The sequence below is a fragment of the Condylostylus longicornis genome, unplaced genomic scaffold (genome assembly GCF_029603195.1).
Source record: "Condylostylus longicornis isolate FDR11 unplaced genomic scaffold, ASM2960319v2 ptg000076l, whole genome shotgun sequence".
Lineage (NCBI taxonomy): Eukaryota > Metazoa > Arthropoda > Insecta > Diptera > Dolichopodidae > Condylostylus > Condylostylus longicornis.
Window position 1 is genome coordinate 1,776,458 of NW_026578044.1, and position 12,791 is coordinate 1,789,248.

General features: G+C 27.4%; 1 protein-coding gene across 4 annotated transcripts in view; it reads left to right on the forward strand.

Annotated features, from left to right (window-relative positions):
* Window positions 1–12,791, forward strand: part of LOC129612684 (A disintegrin and metalloproteinase with thrombospondin motifs like) — a 114,143-nt gene that overhangs the window by 80,421 nt on the left and 20,931 nt on the right. For all 4 annotated transcript variants that reach the window (XM_055526437.1, XM_055526436.1, XM_055526438.1 and 1 more), the window contains exons 4-5: window positions 6,000–6,506; window positions 12,659–12,766. In XM_055526437.1, coding sequence (XP_055382412.1) covers window positions 6,000–6,506; window positions 12,659–12,766 — 615 coding nt within the window. The remainder of the gene's footprint in view (window positions 1–5,999; window positions 6,507–12,658; window positions 12,767–12,791) is intronic.

Consider the following 12,791-nt stretch of genomic DNA (forward strand, 5'->3'; position numbering starts at 1 on the left):
TTTCCAATTGCATATTGAAGTATCATATTAAATACCAGCGCTGATAGCGTATCCCTTTGTCTTACTCCGCTTGTTATATTAAATTCATCTGATACGCTGTCTTGTATTAAAACTTTTGCTTGTGGTTCATACATGGTCATATTTATTAATTCAACAAGTTTCTTTGGTACTCCCAGCTCTAACATGGCTTTAGGAATGTTCTTTCTGTTTATGCTGTCAAATGCCTGTTTAAAATCTATGAATAATATATGCAAATCAACATTATATTCATAGCATTTCTTCATGGCCTGCTTAATTATAAAAATTTGATCGATTGTGGATCTACCAGTTCTAAAACCACCTTGAAATTGTCCTAATATTTCTTCATAATATGGTCTTAATCTCTCACAGATGATGTTCGATAATATTTTATAAGCACAACTCAACAATGTTATTCCTCTTTAATTGTCACATATTAATTTATCACCCCTTTTATGAATGGGACATAATAATCCCAATTTCCATTTTCTTGGCATGTAATTGCTGTCCCATATTCTACATATTAAGCTATGTATTCTATTTGAGAGGTAGCTACCACCACATTTAAACAGCTCAGCTGTTAGTCCATCTTCTCCTGGTGATTTATTATTTTTTAGTTTTTCAACCGCCTTTTCGATTTCTTGAACCTCCGGTGCAGGGATTAATTGTGCAGGGATCTACTGTTTGTATCATATTTGCAATTTCACCGTCATCTTCTGTAATTGGTATATTCAGTAATTCCTCAAAATGCTGGGACCATCTTTTTACGACATCACTTTTATTTGATATTATATTATATTTTATCTTTACATGCTATTAGTCTAGGTTTAAATCCACTTTTCTCTTTTTTCATGTCATTATAAAACTTTCTTACGTTATGTGCGTCATATTCTGTCTGTATTTGTCTAATCTTATTTTTTAACATTTCCTTTTTCTTTTTTTGGCAGATTTTTGTTGCGATTCTTCTTTTTTCCTTATAATTTTCTCGGTTTAACCTAGTATTTCTTTGTAACATTTTGTATCTGGCTGCATTTTTAATAACAATTGCATCCTTGCACTCCCGATCAAACCACTCTATATTACGCTCTGTTTGTTTGTAGCCTACTATTTCTTCTGCTGTTCTCCTCATCGCATTTTCCATCTGATCCCATTCTTCATCGATACTTCTTGCGTTATTTATTTGTGATTATAAATGATTAGCTGCGCATATCATTTTGCGAAATACAGATCTAGCTAATGTAAATCTCAGGGATCTAGACGGTCTATAAAGGAATAGGGCTGGTTCGAATTACGATATTACAACAAGCCTACCTGACCTAATCCTTAGACAATCCGAACTATAATATTTTGAACTCAGCAGTGGTAGCGAGCTCATTAACAGTTTTTGCCTATATTGTATACGGATTTCATCTAACCAGCATCTTCTTCTGCTTTTCTGGAAATCAGATGTCTTTTAAAAATTCGTCGAGAAATTTCAATATATGGTTTTTGACGGAAATAGCTTACAAGGTTTACAAGTAAAACTTGAATTTCGTATCTTAATTTCTTGAATCCTTATATGAAAATAGAGAATGGTATAATGTAAAAAAAAAATCTTTAAAAAAATGCTCTTTAATGGAGCATCAGCATTATAGTTACTTAATTCCATTTTTCCTGCACAAAATCTATTATAAATTCCGTAATAAATTTTTTTTTGTACATAAAACTTGTGTGCGCCGGCATTAAGTCACTCCAAATCAAAAAATTCAAATTAAACTAGAATTATAATTGACACACGTACGTATAAAATTTTATTCTTTTTCTTATTTAAATTTTAATAAAACTCAATCAAAAGAAATAAAATTAATATTTAAGCTGCTACTGAAAATACCAAAAATTTTTTAACTTATCTTCATGAAAAATTATTAGAAATACCAGTATCCTTCCTTCTTCCGTCAACATCCGCATTCCATTATAGGATTTCCTTAAATCAACTGTAGCTGTTGACCTTAAATTACAACAAAATTCTATCTATTCGATCTTTTTTTAAAGATGATTCTCGTTTATTTTCCATACTTTTTTTTAATCAAATATAAAAAAAAAGTTTATTGTTTTAATTTTAAATGATGGAAAATATACGAAAGTCATTTTTTTAATGATTTCTTCCGGGTGCATTATTAAAAAGAAACTATTTATTATAACTACAAAATAATAGAAAATGATTCAAAAAATTTCTCAAAAGTTTAATTTGAAAAAAAAATACGTATATAAAAAATAAAAGTCTGTTTGTCTTCGATTTAAAGTATTAAGAAACTGCGATGCAAACCGGCTTCAGAATTATTACCTTCTCTAAAAAAGTTTTTAGCATCTTCGTGTTTAAAACAGAAAATAACCAGTCAAAACAATAAAAATTCTAGAAAAAAAAAAACAAACATAAATAAAATTTAAAATTTATTTTGTTGTATTTCAAATGACTGCAGGAAACTTGTCCACGATAGTGTATAAAAAGATTACGTAAAAAGAAACCATTTTTAAAATTGTCGCAATAATTGGTAGACTTCATCCTATAAGAAAAGTAATTCTGGTTAGTTAAAGAGAAATTAGGTACGAGTATTTCATTTACATATTGTATATCAAAACTCTTCTCATTGAGTAGCGAGTGCATCTTGAAAAGCTTGGTGAAATACGAGATGAATATAAAACTGCGTGGGCTTCCCGTGATGTCTCCCAGATTTATGTTCTTAGATTGATTTTCCTTTATCGGCATGTAAATAAAAAATATTACTTTTTTATATGCCGCGTACGTAGGGGAATGACACGTGGGGTTATGATGTCAAATTTAAATATCACCGTAGGCAGCTGTTGGGAAAGGGTAGAAACTGGCAAAAAATCCTTTTTTCTCTTTTAGGAAGACTTTATTGGGATAAGGTCAAAACCGCTATGCACATTAGTTGCGATGTCGAACAGCCAGTGTCGAACACTTCTAAGCATTCGGACGAGGTTTCCTAAGCATTCGTAAAGTGTTGTCCAATTTTTTTGGTGATGTCTTGAGCATAAGACTCCAAACATGGATAATGTAGGCGGGAGTGTGGGCTTTCATTTGGTTCTTTGAAAATCTAAAACCTACACTTTACATTTGATTGGAAATAATTGTTTTGGGCACTACCTATGTGGAATACTTTTCATGAAGCTCTAGAATAAATGGGATAAAAATTAAAAAAAAAAACAAAAAATTTTTTATTTTATTTTTTTTCAATTTTCGTAAATGATAAAAATCAAAAACGAGATGAATTTTAAAATTGACCTTCACAGCATTTATAAAATTAATCACAGTGTTTTTTTTTAATATTTAAAAAAAGGCAACCCATGTTGTTTACTTAACTGTTTATTACTTTTAAAACACTTATGCCACGCTACAATTCCGTTAAGTGTAGAAACAAAAAAAAATTTAACAAAGAATCTTTTTTTTTTCTGTGGTTTTTTTAAATTTATTTGTTCGCATATTCTTTTTTTTTTAATTTTTGTGAACATAGTTAGTTGATTTTCTATTTGTTTTTATTATGATTGATAGATGGTCGATGGTACTAAAAACAAATTAAATAAAAATGTAGTATTTTAGCATAATTACTTTTTAAAAGTTGTGACTTTATACCATGGTTATAATTATAATAAGCAGAAATACGATTGAAAATTTAATTAAATACTAGTTATTGTTTTTGTACGGAATTAACTTTTTGTTATAAATTAGTATTCAATTAAATAATGCTGGGAAATAGCAGTTCTATATTTGATGTATTAAGTAGATTTCTCGTTTCGCCGGTGCTCACATAAAATAAAGTGAGTTCAAGTTCAAATTAGCATATCTCTACTCCGGCTGCTATAAAGAACTAATGGAATTTATTTCGAAAAAACAAAATTATACCGCTTAATTACGCCTTACTATTGCAGGAAATCAGAGCAAATTTCAAAATATAAAATTTTTACTCTATTTTGGGAGAGGCTGAAAGGGAGACCTATTGTGAAAAAAAGCGAAAACGAGATTTGTTTTCACTGTTTTTATATACAAACTCATATCCTATGTTATTCACTTTTGCAATAAAATTCTCACTTACTAATTTTACCGGATAAATTTTCTATACATACACATGCAAATCAATGTCGGTTAAGGAGTTATTTGGAAATTTTGTTAAAAAGTCAACTCAATTGTCAATTTTATTTTACAAATTTCTCAAATTAAATCAACCGTCTTTACGGAACATACAAAATTATTTAAAAACGTATCCGTGTCACGTAAAATCAACGTAAGTGTACACTATGTTTTAATGTTTTAATTTTTAATTTATTCAAAATTCTCGAAAAATAATAATCCACATACCTACATAATATACATAGTTACATATATTGTATTTTTTTTGTAGAGGTTCTTAAACCCTTGAATACAGGAATTACTCGTATTCTAAGATATTTCTGCAAAAAAAAATTTGATTTATAACTTCATAAATATGTAGATATATTTAATATTTGAATAATATTTGCATGTCCATCAATATAAAATTTATGATTGTAAAAAATAAAAAAAAAATTTAAACTATTAAAACTAATAACGGTTCTTGACATAAAAAATCACTTGAACAAGACCACCAACATTTTTTTTTTTTAAAGACAAAAATATTTTTAGTGGTTTTTTAAATACTTTTCGTTCACATTTGTGATTATTTTTATACTGGTTATTAATAATTTTTTAGCTTTTTAGTTAAGCATTGATGCTATGCTCATCAATCATAATTTTTGTTATTTTCATCTGTCGATGATAAATTTTTAATAAAATTATTTAACACTTCCGAAATTTTTACTTTTTTTTTCTCATTTGAAATTTTTGACAAGATATTTTGACATAATGAATTAATATTTTTATATTAAAGAATAAAGCAACAAGAAGAAACCCACTATTATAGTGAAATATGAATAAAAATTTCTTTGCCGGAAGTTAAGAACTAGAGAATATAATGACATTAAGAAAGAAGACGAGGAATGATGCCAAATATTTATTACGGTGTTTAAATGTAAACAATTGCATATACATATGTACATTGTATGCTTGTGCATATACATACACTCATTCCCTTATAACTTTGATTTGACTATCCATCTATAGTGTTACAAGGAAAATTTAAATTAATTACGTAATTATATACAAATTATGCGAATGTTTATTTAATAAAAGCTGATATGCAATTAAATCTAGTATTGAATATATAATGGTGTGGTTATGATAAAATATAATTAAAATAATTTTGGTATTTTAATTGAAGCTAAATTTTACCCAAAACCAAAAATCATACAATCCTATGCATTTATACAATTATTTAGGTGCTCGTAGAATTGTTAATAATAAGTAATCAAAATAATTATGAAAAGTTAATAATAATTTTCCAATTACTAAAACCAACACAAATTCTTGAATTTCATTAGCATCAAAAAAATAGTTCGTAAATCGAATACTTTCATGAAAAAAGCATTATACATGCCTTTATGAAAACTGTCAATACTGGCATAAAAATTTTGAATTCGACTGACTTAATAAATCAAGTAGCTATATAACAATAAATGAAATAGACTCCAATACTAAAATGTTAAATATACAACCCACACTTCAACAATTAAATATTTTAAACCCAGCTTTTCAACGAAGCATAAATGTTTTTACCCTGTCAAAGCTTTTGTAAAAATATTCGCTACCATTTCATTAGTTGATAGATGTTCGATTTTAATTACATTTTTCGATACTAAACTCTTAATAAAATGATGTCATATATCAATATGTCGATTATTCGGACTAAATGTTTGAAATGAACGGATAAATTTTTCTTAAACGATGCCCAGCGAAGAACTATAAAATATTATTAACTAAATATTATAGTTATACGAGTAGTAGAAAAATAATGAAAATTAAAAATTTCACAAAAGTAATGTAAAATTTTCTTTTCTTTTTATATTTACAGGTACACAAACAGATGACAATAGGACAATTACAATCAGTATTTCATGTTGATAATATTGAATCTGTTCCAAAATATGAGCTAATACAATTGTTACATCAATTTGATGATGGTAATCAAAATGTATCACCATCTGAAGTTGTTGGTCATAGTGTAAGGAAAAGACGTAGTATTACAAATCATATGGAAATTAGTGGTAAAAATGTACATCATGTTAAAAAAGATTTAAGTAAATCACCATATTATAGTGAATTAAAACAATTAATTAAAGAACAAAATAATAAAAATAGTATAAGTGATAATAGTTATAGTGAGAAATTAAGAAATTTAGATTTAAGTGATTTAAAGGAGCATAATGTGTCATTTAGTGCATTTGGTGAACACTTAAATTTAACATTAAAAAAAACTGAAGGTTTATTTAAAGATGGTCCAAATTCATTACGTATGTGGACTGTACGTAGTGAACCAAATTCAACACAAGGTGTTGAGTATGAAGAAATTGTAGATGAGGTAAGTGTTTTTTTATTAAATAATTATTAAAATGTTTATGGGTATGTTTAATTCGGATTTACACAAACTTTTCTTTTAGAAAGGAAATGTTAAAAACTGACAATAAATTCAGTCAGGAAAAAAAAATTCAATCAATTTAAAAAAATTGGAGTACCTACATATATACCTACTTAGATTCTTTGGGATGAAATCCTGTTTAGTTGCTGTTATTTCTCACATTTATAGTGTTACTCCATTGGTACTCGACATCCATGGCCTCATCTGTTGTGTCCAATAATACGAATATTTTTTCACAACTTTTGTTTATTGCAATTCCTTTTATTTGTAAATAAAGCAATTTCTTGTTATTCAATTTCATTTTATAAATTTTGAATTTAAAAACAAAAAGTATTTTCCCATTTTTCAAATGTCATTCCATTACGGTTTTAAAAGTAAATAATTTAAAATTTACGCCAACGTTCGCGCAATAATCGTGTTTTTAGTAATATAAAAAAATTACTTAAATTTTTATTCCAAACGTTTGATGTTCTCTTTTGTTTTTCTTTAAATTTAACACCAGATTGTCTAATATCGAGTTTGCTCGATTGAAAATTTGTAAATGTGCATTAATATAATAAAAAGTATGTACCTAACTAATTGTAAAAAATAAAAACAAAAGTTACCAATTTTCAAAATTGAAAAAATTTTTTAAAATGTTGAATTATTTTATTGTGCAAACAAATACAATAAAGTAATAACAAAGAAAAAATTAAACACAGGAATAAATAGAGTTAATATTGCTAACTGTGAGATACCGTTTAATAAATATTTAAAACTAGTTTAAAACATTTTTGAAAAGAGTTCACAAAGCGGAAGCCAAGGCACATGTTAGGAATAACAAAAAATTTAACAAAATGCCGAAGATTTGGGACGTTTCTTTTAAAGTACTTTGATAGATATGAGCCAGTCACTAGGATGGTTCATACTGTAAACTTGAATGCGAACTTATTTGACCTACTAACATGTGTAGACCTATGTAGGTTTCAGCTGCAACCTCGAAAAAGGAATTGCAAACTACGAAATTTGTGAAAAATGGGAAGAAAAGTTGTATCTGAGAACTTACCAAAACATCATTATCCGAAAGAAAAAGGATAAAAACGCGGAGTTTGTTTGCGCTGAGTTTAAAAATTTATATGCATTCTATTGGTACTATTTCGTCAAGTAAAAAACACAAGCCTGAAAGGAGGGAGAGGGAGCATTTGTTTAAATTTCAATTTGATGAATTATTGAAGCTTGGATTGTTTTAACAGGTACCATGTGTTCCAGAGAGTTGCCAATTAGCTCCCTTCTGTATTACTACTTGAACATATCTTTCAAAGCGGTGTTCTTTTTTCCTAAAAACTATTAAGCCAGCCACAAAAAACATAAACAAATAATTTTCGGTCGCTAAAATTGACTAAGGCAGGTAAATTATCAAAGCAGACAAGTATAGAAGAAATTCATATTAGTTATACTAGCAAGTATATGATACCTGTTCTTTATAAATTAAGATTTCATGAAGGTAACAAAAAAATTGGAGTAAATAAGAAAAAGAAATATAAAAATCACGATCTCATTGTTTTTAAAGCGACATTTATCCATTTTTGTTGTTACTCCTTGCAAAATTTTAAAAAAATATTACGAAATTATTGTTTTGTTGCTCTATTATTTTTTAAAACAAATGGTTCATTTTTAACTTACATTTTATTTATTATTAGTATTTCTTTTTTCACTAAACACGTATGAGAGCCTACTTTTTAACTGGGCAATACTATATTTATACTTTTATTTCCTGGGCAAAATAAAATTTCGTGCAATTAGGTTTGTTTCTTATAATTAATTTCAAATTTTAATTGTAGGTTTTAGGCCTTTTTATTTTATTTCATTCAGTTTTGATGTCATTATTATAGGCTTTCAAATACTACCATTTTTATCCTCTAAGTTTTCTTTACGAATTAATTTGTTTTTTAATTAGTAATTTGAATTTAAAATTTAAAAACGTCGTTGAGATAACGGGAAATCTATAACTCATATAAAGAGAAAAATATCGTGGTATTTGTCAGTTTTAAGATGGGAACAGATAAATTACAAAAGCAATTAAAAATAATGTTAAATAATATGAATTTCTTAATTACATACTGAGTGAAAGAGAGAAAAGAAGGAAAAAATAAAAAAAGAATTGGGCAGTATTTTTGTATTTTGCCTTATTTTTGTATTTAATATAAATTTCAATATATAGATGGCGATGTGTATTACTCCAGTTAATTCATAATAAATTTGAAAATTACTAATTGATCTGAGCAGAAAATTTTCCATTCCATTTGAAAAACAAAATCACTATATTAAAATTTAAACCAATTCTAGAAGTTACGAGCAAATGTACATAAGTCAACTTAAGGATTTAATAAACCTACTTTATTTGACCATAAGTAATTTTTTGAATCGATATCAAGAAATTTATTAATTAAACCTTTAACAATGGTGGAAATATTGAGAACTAGAGTCTTTATTTTAATATTTATTTATAGTGTTGTCAAATAATTTCAACGCTTTAGTGTTGCAATTCGATTATTATCTCTTTTAATATTCAACACTAAATTATCGACTATAATAAAATTATAGAATCATTATTATTCAAGAAATTCACAATAGAAAAATAATAGAATCTTTAATTTGCTGTAAAAAACAAAAGTAATTAAAAATTGTTATAATTTTTTTTCTACTTTTATCTACATTTAACAGCAATTTAAGTAATTTGCCCCTGATTTGAAGTTAATTTATCCTAAAAAAATTACAAAAATTTTTAAAATTTCAAATTTTTCGAAAGAAAAATTTTTTTAATGCTTTATAAAAAACTTATTTTGAAATTTGAAACTTCAAAAAAAAAAAAATTATGCTATAGGAAAAAGCGAAAAAACTTTTTAAAGTTTAAATGTTAAATACTAAGACTCTACAACAGTCTAAAGTAAGAAAAGAAACGCGCAAAAAACATAAAATATAAAGAAAAAAAAAATGCAAAAAATCCAGTTTAGTAGAACGGAAAACGCGACTTTGTAGAATTGCTTAACTTTTGCTTATACATAATTACATGCCACTGTTATGTCTGATGCGGGAAAATAAACTATATGTAAGTGTAATATCAAAATATTGAATGAATGTATATGTTAAGTTGTGTTTTGCGTTGAATTTAAGACAGTGTTTTATACAAGTATCTAAGCAAGCATTAAAACACATAATAAAAATACATTTATTACGTGTACTCCAGCATAGTAATAATAATGTAGACAAGTGAACCATACCAGGTTAAAATGTTTATTAATTGTGAGGATAATTAGTTCAAAATTGTAATGAATATTATATAAGTATGTGCTTTGTTTTTAATTTTAAAATTTGCTGTGCTTTTTAAAAATGCCCTTTGTTGTTTTATAAGGTGACCCTATACTCTGTTGATGAGTGAAACAAATTTGCAGTTGTAAAAAACAATTCCAATTTGCAAGATCTACAGAAATGATAACAAAGCCAATTCTTTTCCAAGGTAAACATTCTGAACAAAATTTAATTAAAATGCGTGAAAAAGGATTGAAAAATGCCAGCGCCATTAACTAACAGTAGAGTAAAAAAGATAAATGCTTATATTTTAAAGCAATTAAGTGCGCCACTAAATTGTATATAATAAAAACAAAATCCAATTCTTCGAAGCATAGCGGAAAATTGCTTTGATCAAATAATTTTCATTGTTTGAAATATTCTATAATCATGAATGAAAAACTGCCTCATTTTCAGAATCATCCATAAGAGAAAATTTTTATTTTATTAAGTACTTCTAAATTGAATGTCTACCAAAAATTTTATTAATTTCTATTGTTTTACTTTAAAACCTTTTTAGTTTTTTATAAAAGTATAGTGAACTCAAACTGATAATTGAAAACCGCAGTAATCGATTTAAATTTATTAATTTCGGTATGTGAAAAAAGATTTCAATTTCTTTAGGAAGTCGACTGAAAAATCATCCCAAAAATTAAAAAAAAATGTAATAAATATTTTTTAAAAAATGCGATTTCTTTCAATATGAAATATTAAAATTATTACTTCTTTCGAAAATTTAATTTTTGAAATTGAACCGGGATAATATTAAGGAAGATCAAATTCTATTTTTATTATTTACATATTCAGTGTCTTTGCCAATGTCGAAGTTGTAATGTCATTACAGTTGTAATTGAAAAAATTTGGCATTGACCTTGACCTAATTTATGTAAATTCATTATAAATTTTATGTCAAAAAATTAAAAAAAAAATGTTCAAAAAATTTTTTTTATAATTGTATCACAATGTGACAATTTTAATAAATGCATACAGTAAATGAGAGCAGTTGAACTTAAAAAGAAAATATTAAAAGTATTGTTATTATACAAAATTCAGTTATTGCAAGAATTTACATAAACGTTTGAAGCTGATTTTAACTTTCCTAAACATTTGGCATCTGATTCACAATTAAAACCCAAATAATAAGATTTTATAGAATTTCTGTGATTGTTTCCTGTTTGTGCTTTATGAAAGTCGTCCAACTCGAATATATTTCGCTATAACATACAATTTATACTTAGACATCAGCTAAATACCGACAGCATTGTGCTATTTAAGAAATTTCACTACTTATCGTTTTTTAACATAACTTCTACGATGCTCTCAGGCTTTGTGATTTCTACTATTTTAATTTTTTTTTTAATTTTCTACTCACTTAGGAGTAGAAAATTAAAAAAAAAGTCTTTAAACTTACGTCTTTAAAGCTATACATTTAACTCGATTGTGTGTTAGTAGCTTTATTTTGAGCTATGTTCTGCAGTTCTCTTATATTGCTTTATTACCTAATCCTCGTATGACATCGTCTAATACCACATTAAACAAGAATTGAACGAGAGAACATCTTCAATCTCGCCGAGAGAACTCGGGTCTTCAATCTTATTGAATTGCTTAATTGGCTTTGTTAAGCGCTCCGCATCTTCATATAGTCATTTTATTACGTTGATTAATTTATTCAGAATGCTTTATTTTCTAAGGGTTGCCATATTGCTTTCGGTTGGTCGTACCAAAGGGGCTTCGAAATCCACGAGAGTGATATACAGTGGTGAATTCCATTCGACTGACTGTTCTGCGATTATTCGAAGTGTGGTCGATGCAATCATGACTCCTCCCGAATCCCACATTCCCCCTGTTCTTTTATTTTACTCTTAATTCTATAGTATATTATAAGTACCTTTACAGCTGCGTTAAATATTGTTGTACTCCTAAAGTTTTTGCAATTCTTTAAATCTCCTATTTTAGGTAGCTTTATTAAAATGCTCTTCCTCCATATGCAGCATAGTATTTGTTCTATTTGCCAGATTCTGTTAATTATTGGGTGCAGTATGTCTGTAATTCTATCGGGGTTTATTTTTAGTAACTCTGCCGGGATGTCATGGGCGGTTTCTACTTTGTTGTTTTTAAGTTTATTTTAATTATTTTATTAATTAAGGTTTAAACTCTTTCTGCTGCTGTAAATACTGTCGCTGACTGTGTAATGTTGGTTCTGGATAATGTTTCTGTTTATCCATTCAAAATGCTATTGCCACCTTTGAAACTGCTCTTGTGTAGACGACACTGGTTGGTACTGTCTGGTTTTTATTGATTGATTCCGATTCTTCGTCTTTTTTGATAGTATTCGCATGTTACTGTACAGTACGAGCATGTATTGTTGAGTTTTACTGCTTTTTGAGCTTCTGTGGTTACTTTGTAATAATAGTTTCTCTAATCTTTTCTTGCTGCTTCCTTGCTTCTTCTTTGTGGTTCTTGCTGCTGCTTCTAAATTTCTTCTTCAGCGATTTTTCGTATACATCCCACCACGATTACTAAGGTTTTTGTTTCCGCGATCATGCTATTGATACATGCTACCCGCAAAGTTATCTGCTCCATTTTTTCTTTCTAAGCCTCTGTTGTATATATTGAGCATGATGTGCGAACAGGCGACTAGGAAGTAAATAATTTCTTCCATAACAACTTCGAATTAAAAAAAATATATATAATTTAAATAACTTAATCTATTTTATACAATTAGCTTAATTGAACAAAATTCTAAATAAGTTTTTTAATAATTTCAGGAACCTAGTGCAAGTGAAGAGAGTCAAGTGGGTGAAGTATATCAAGATGAAAATAACATGGCAGCAATTTTAATGCGGCGACATTTACAAACTGGCGATTTAATTATGGTAAGAATTGTTTTATTGAGAAAAA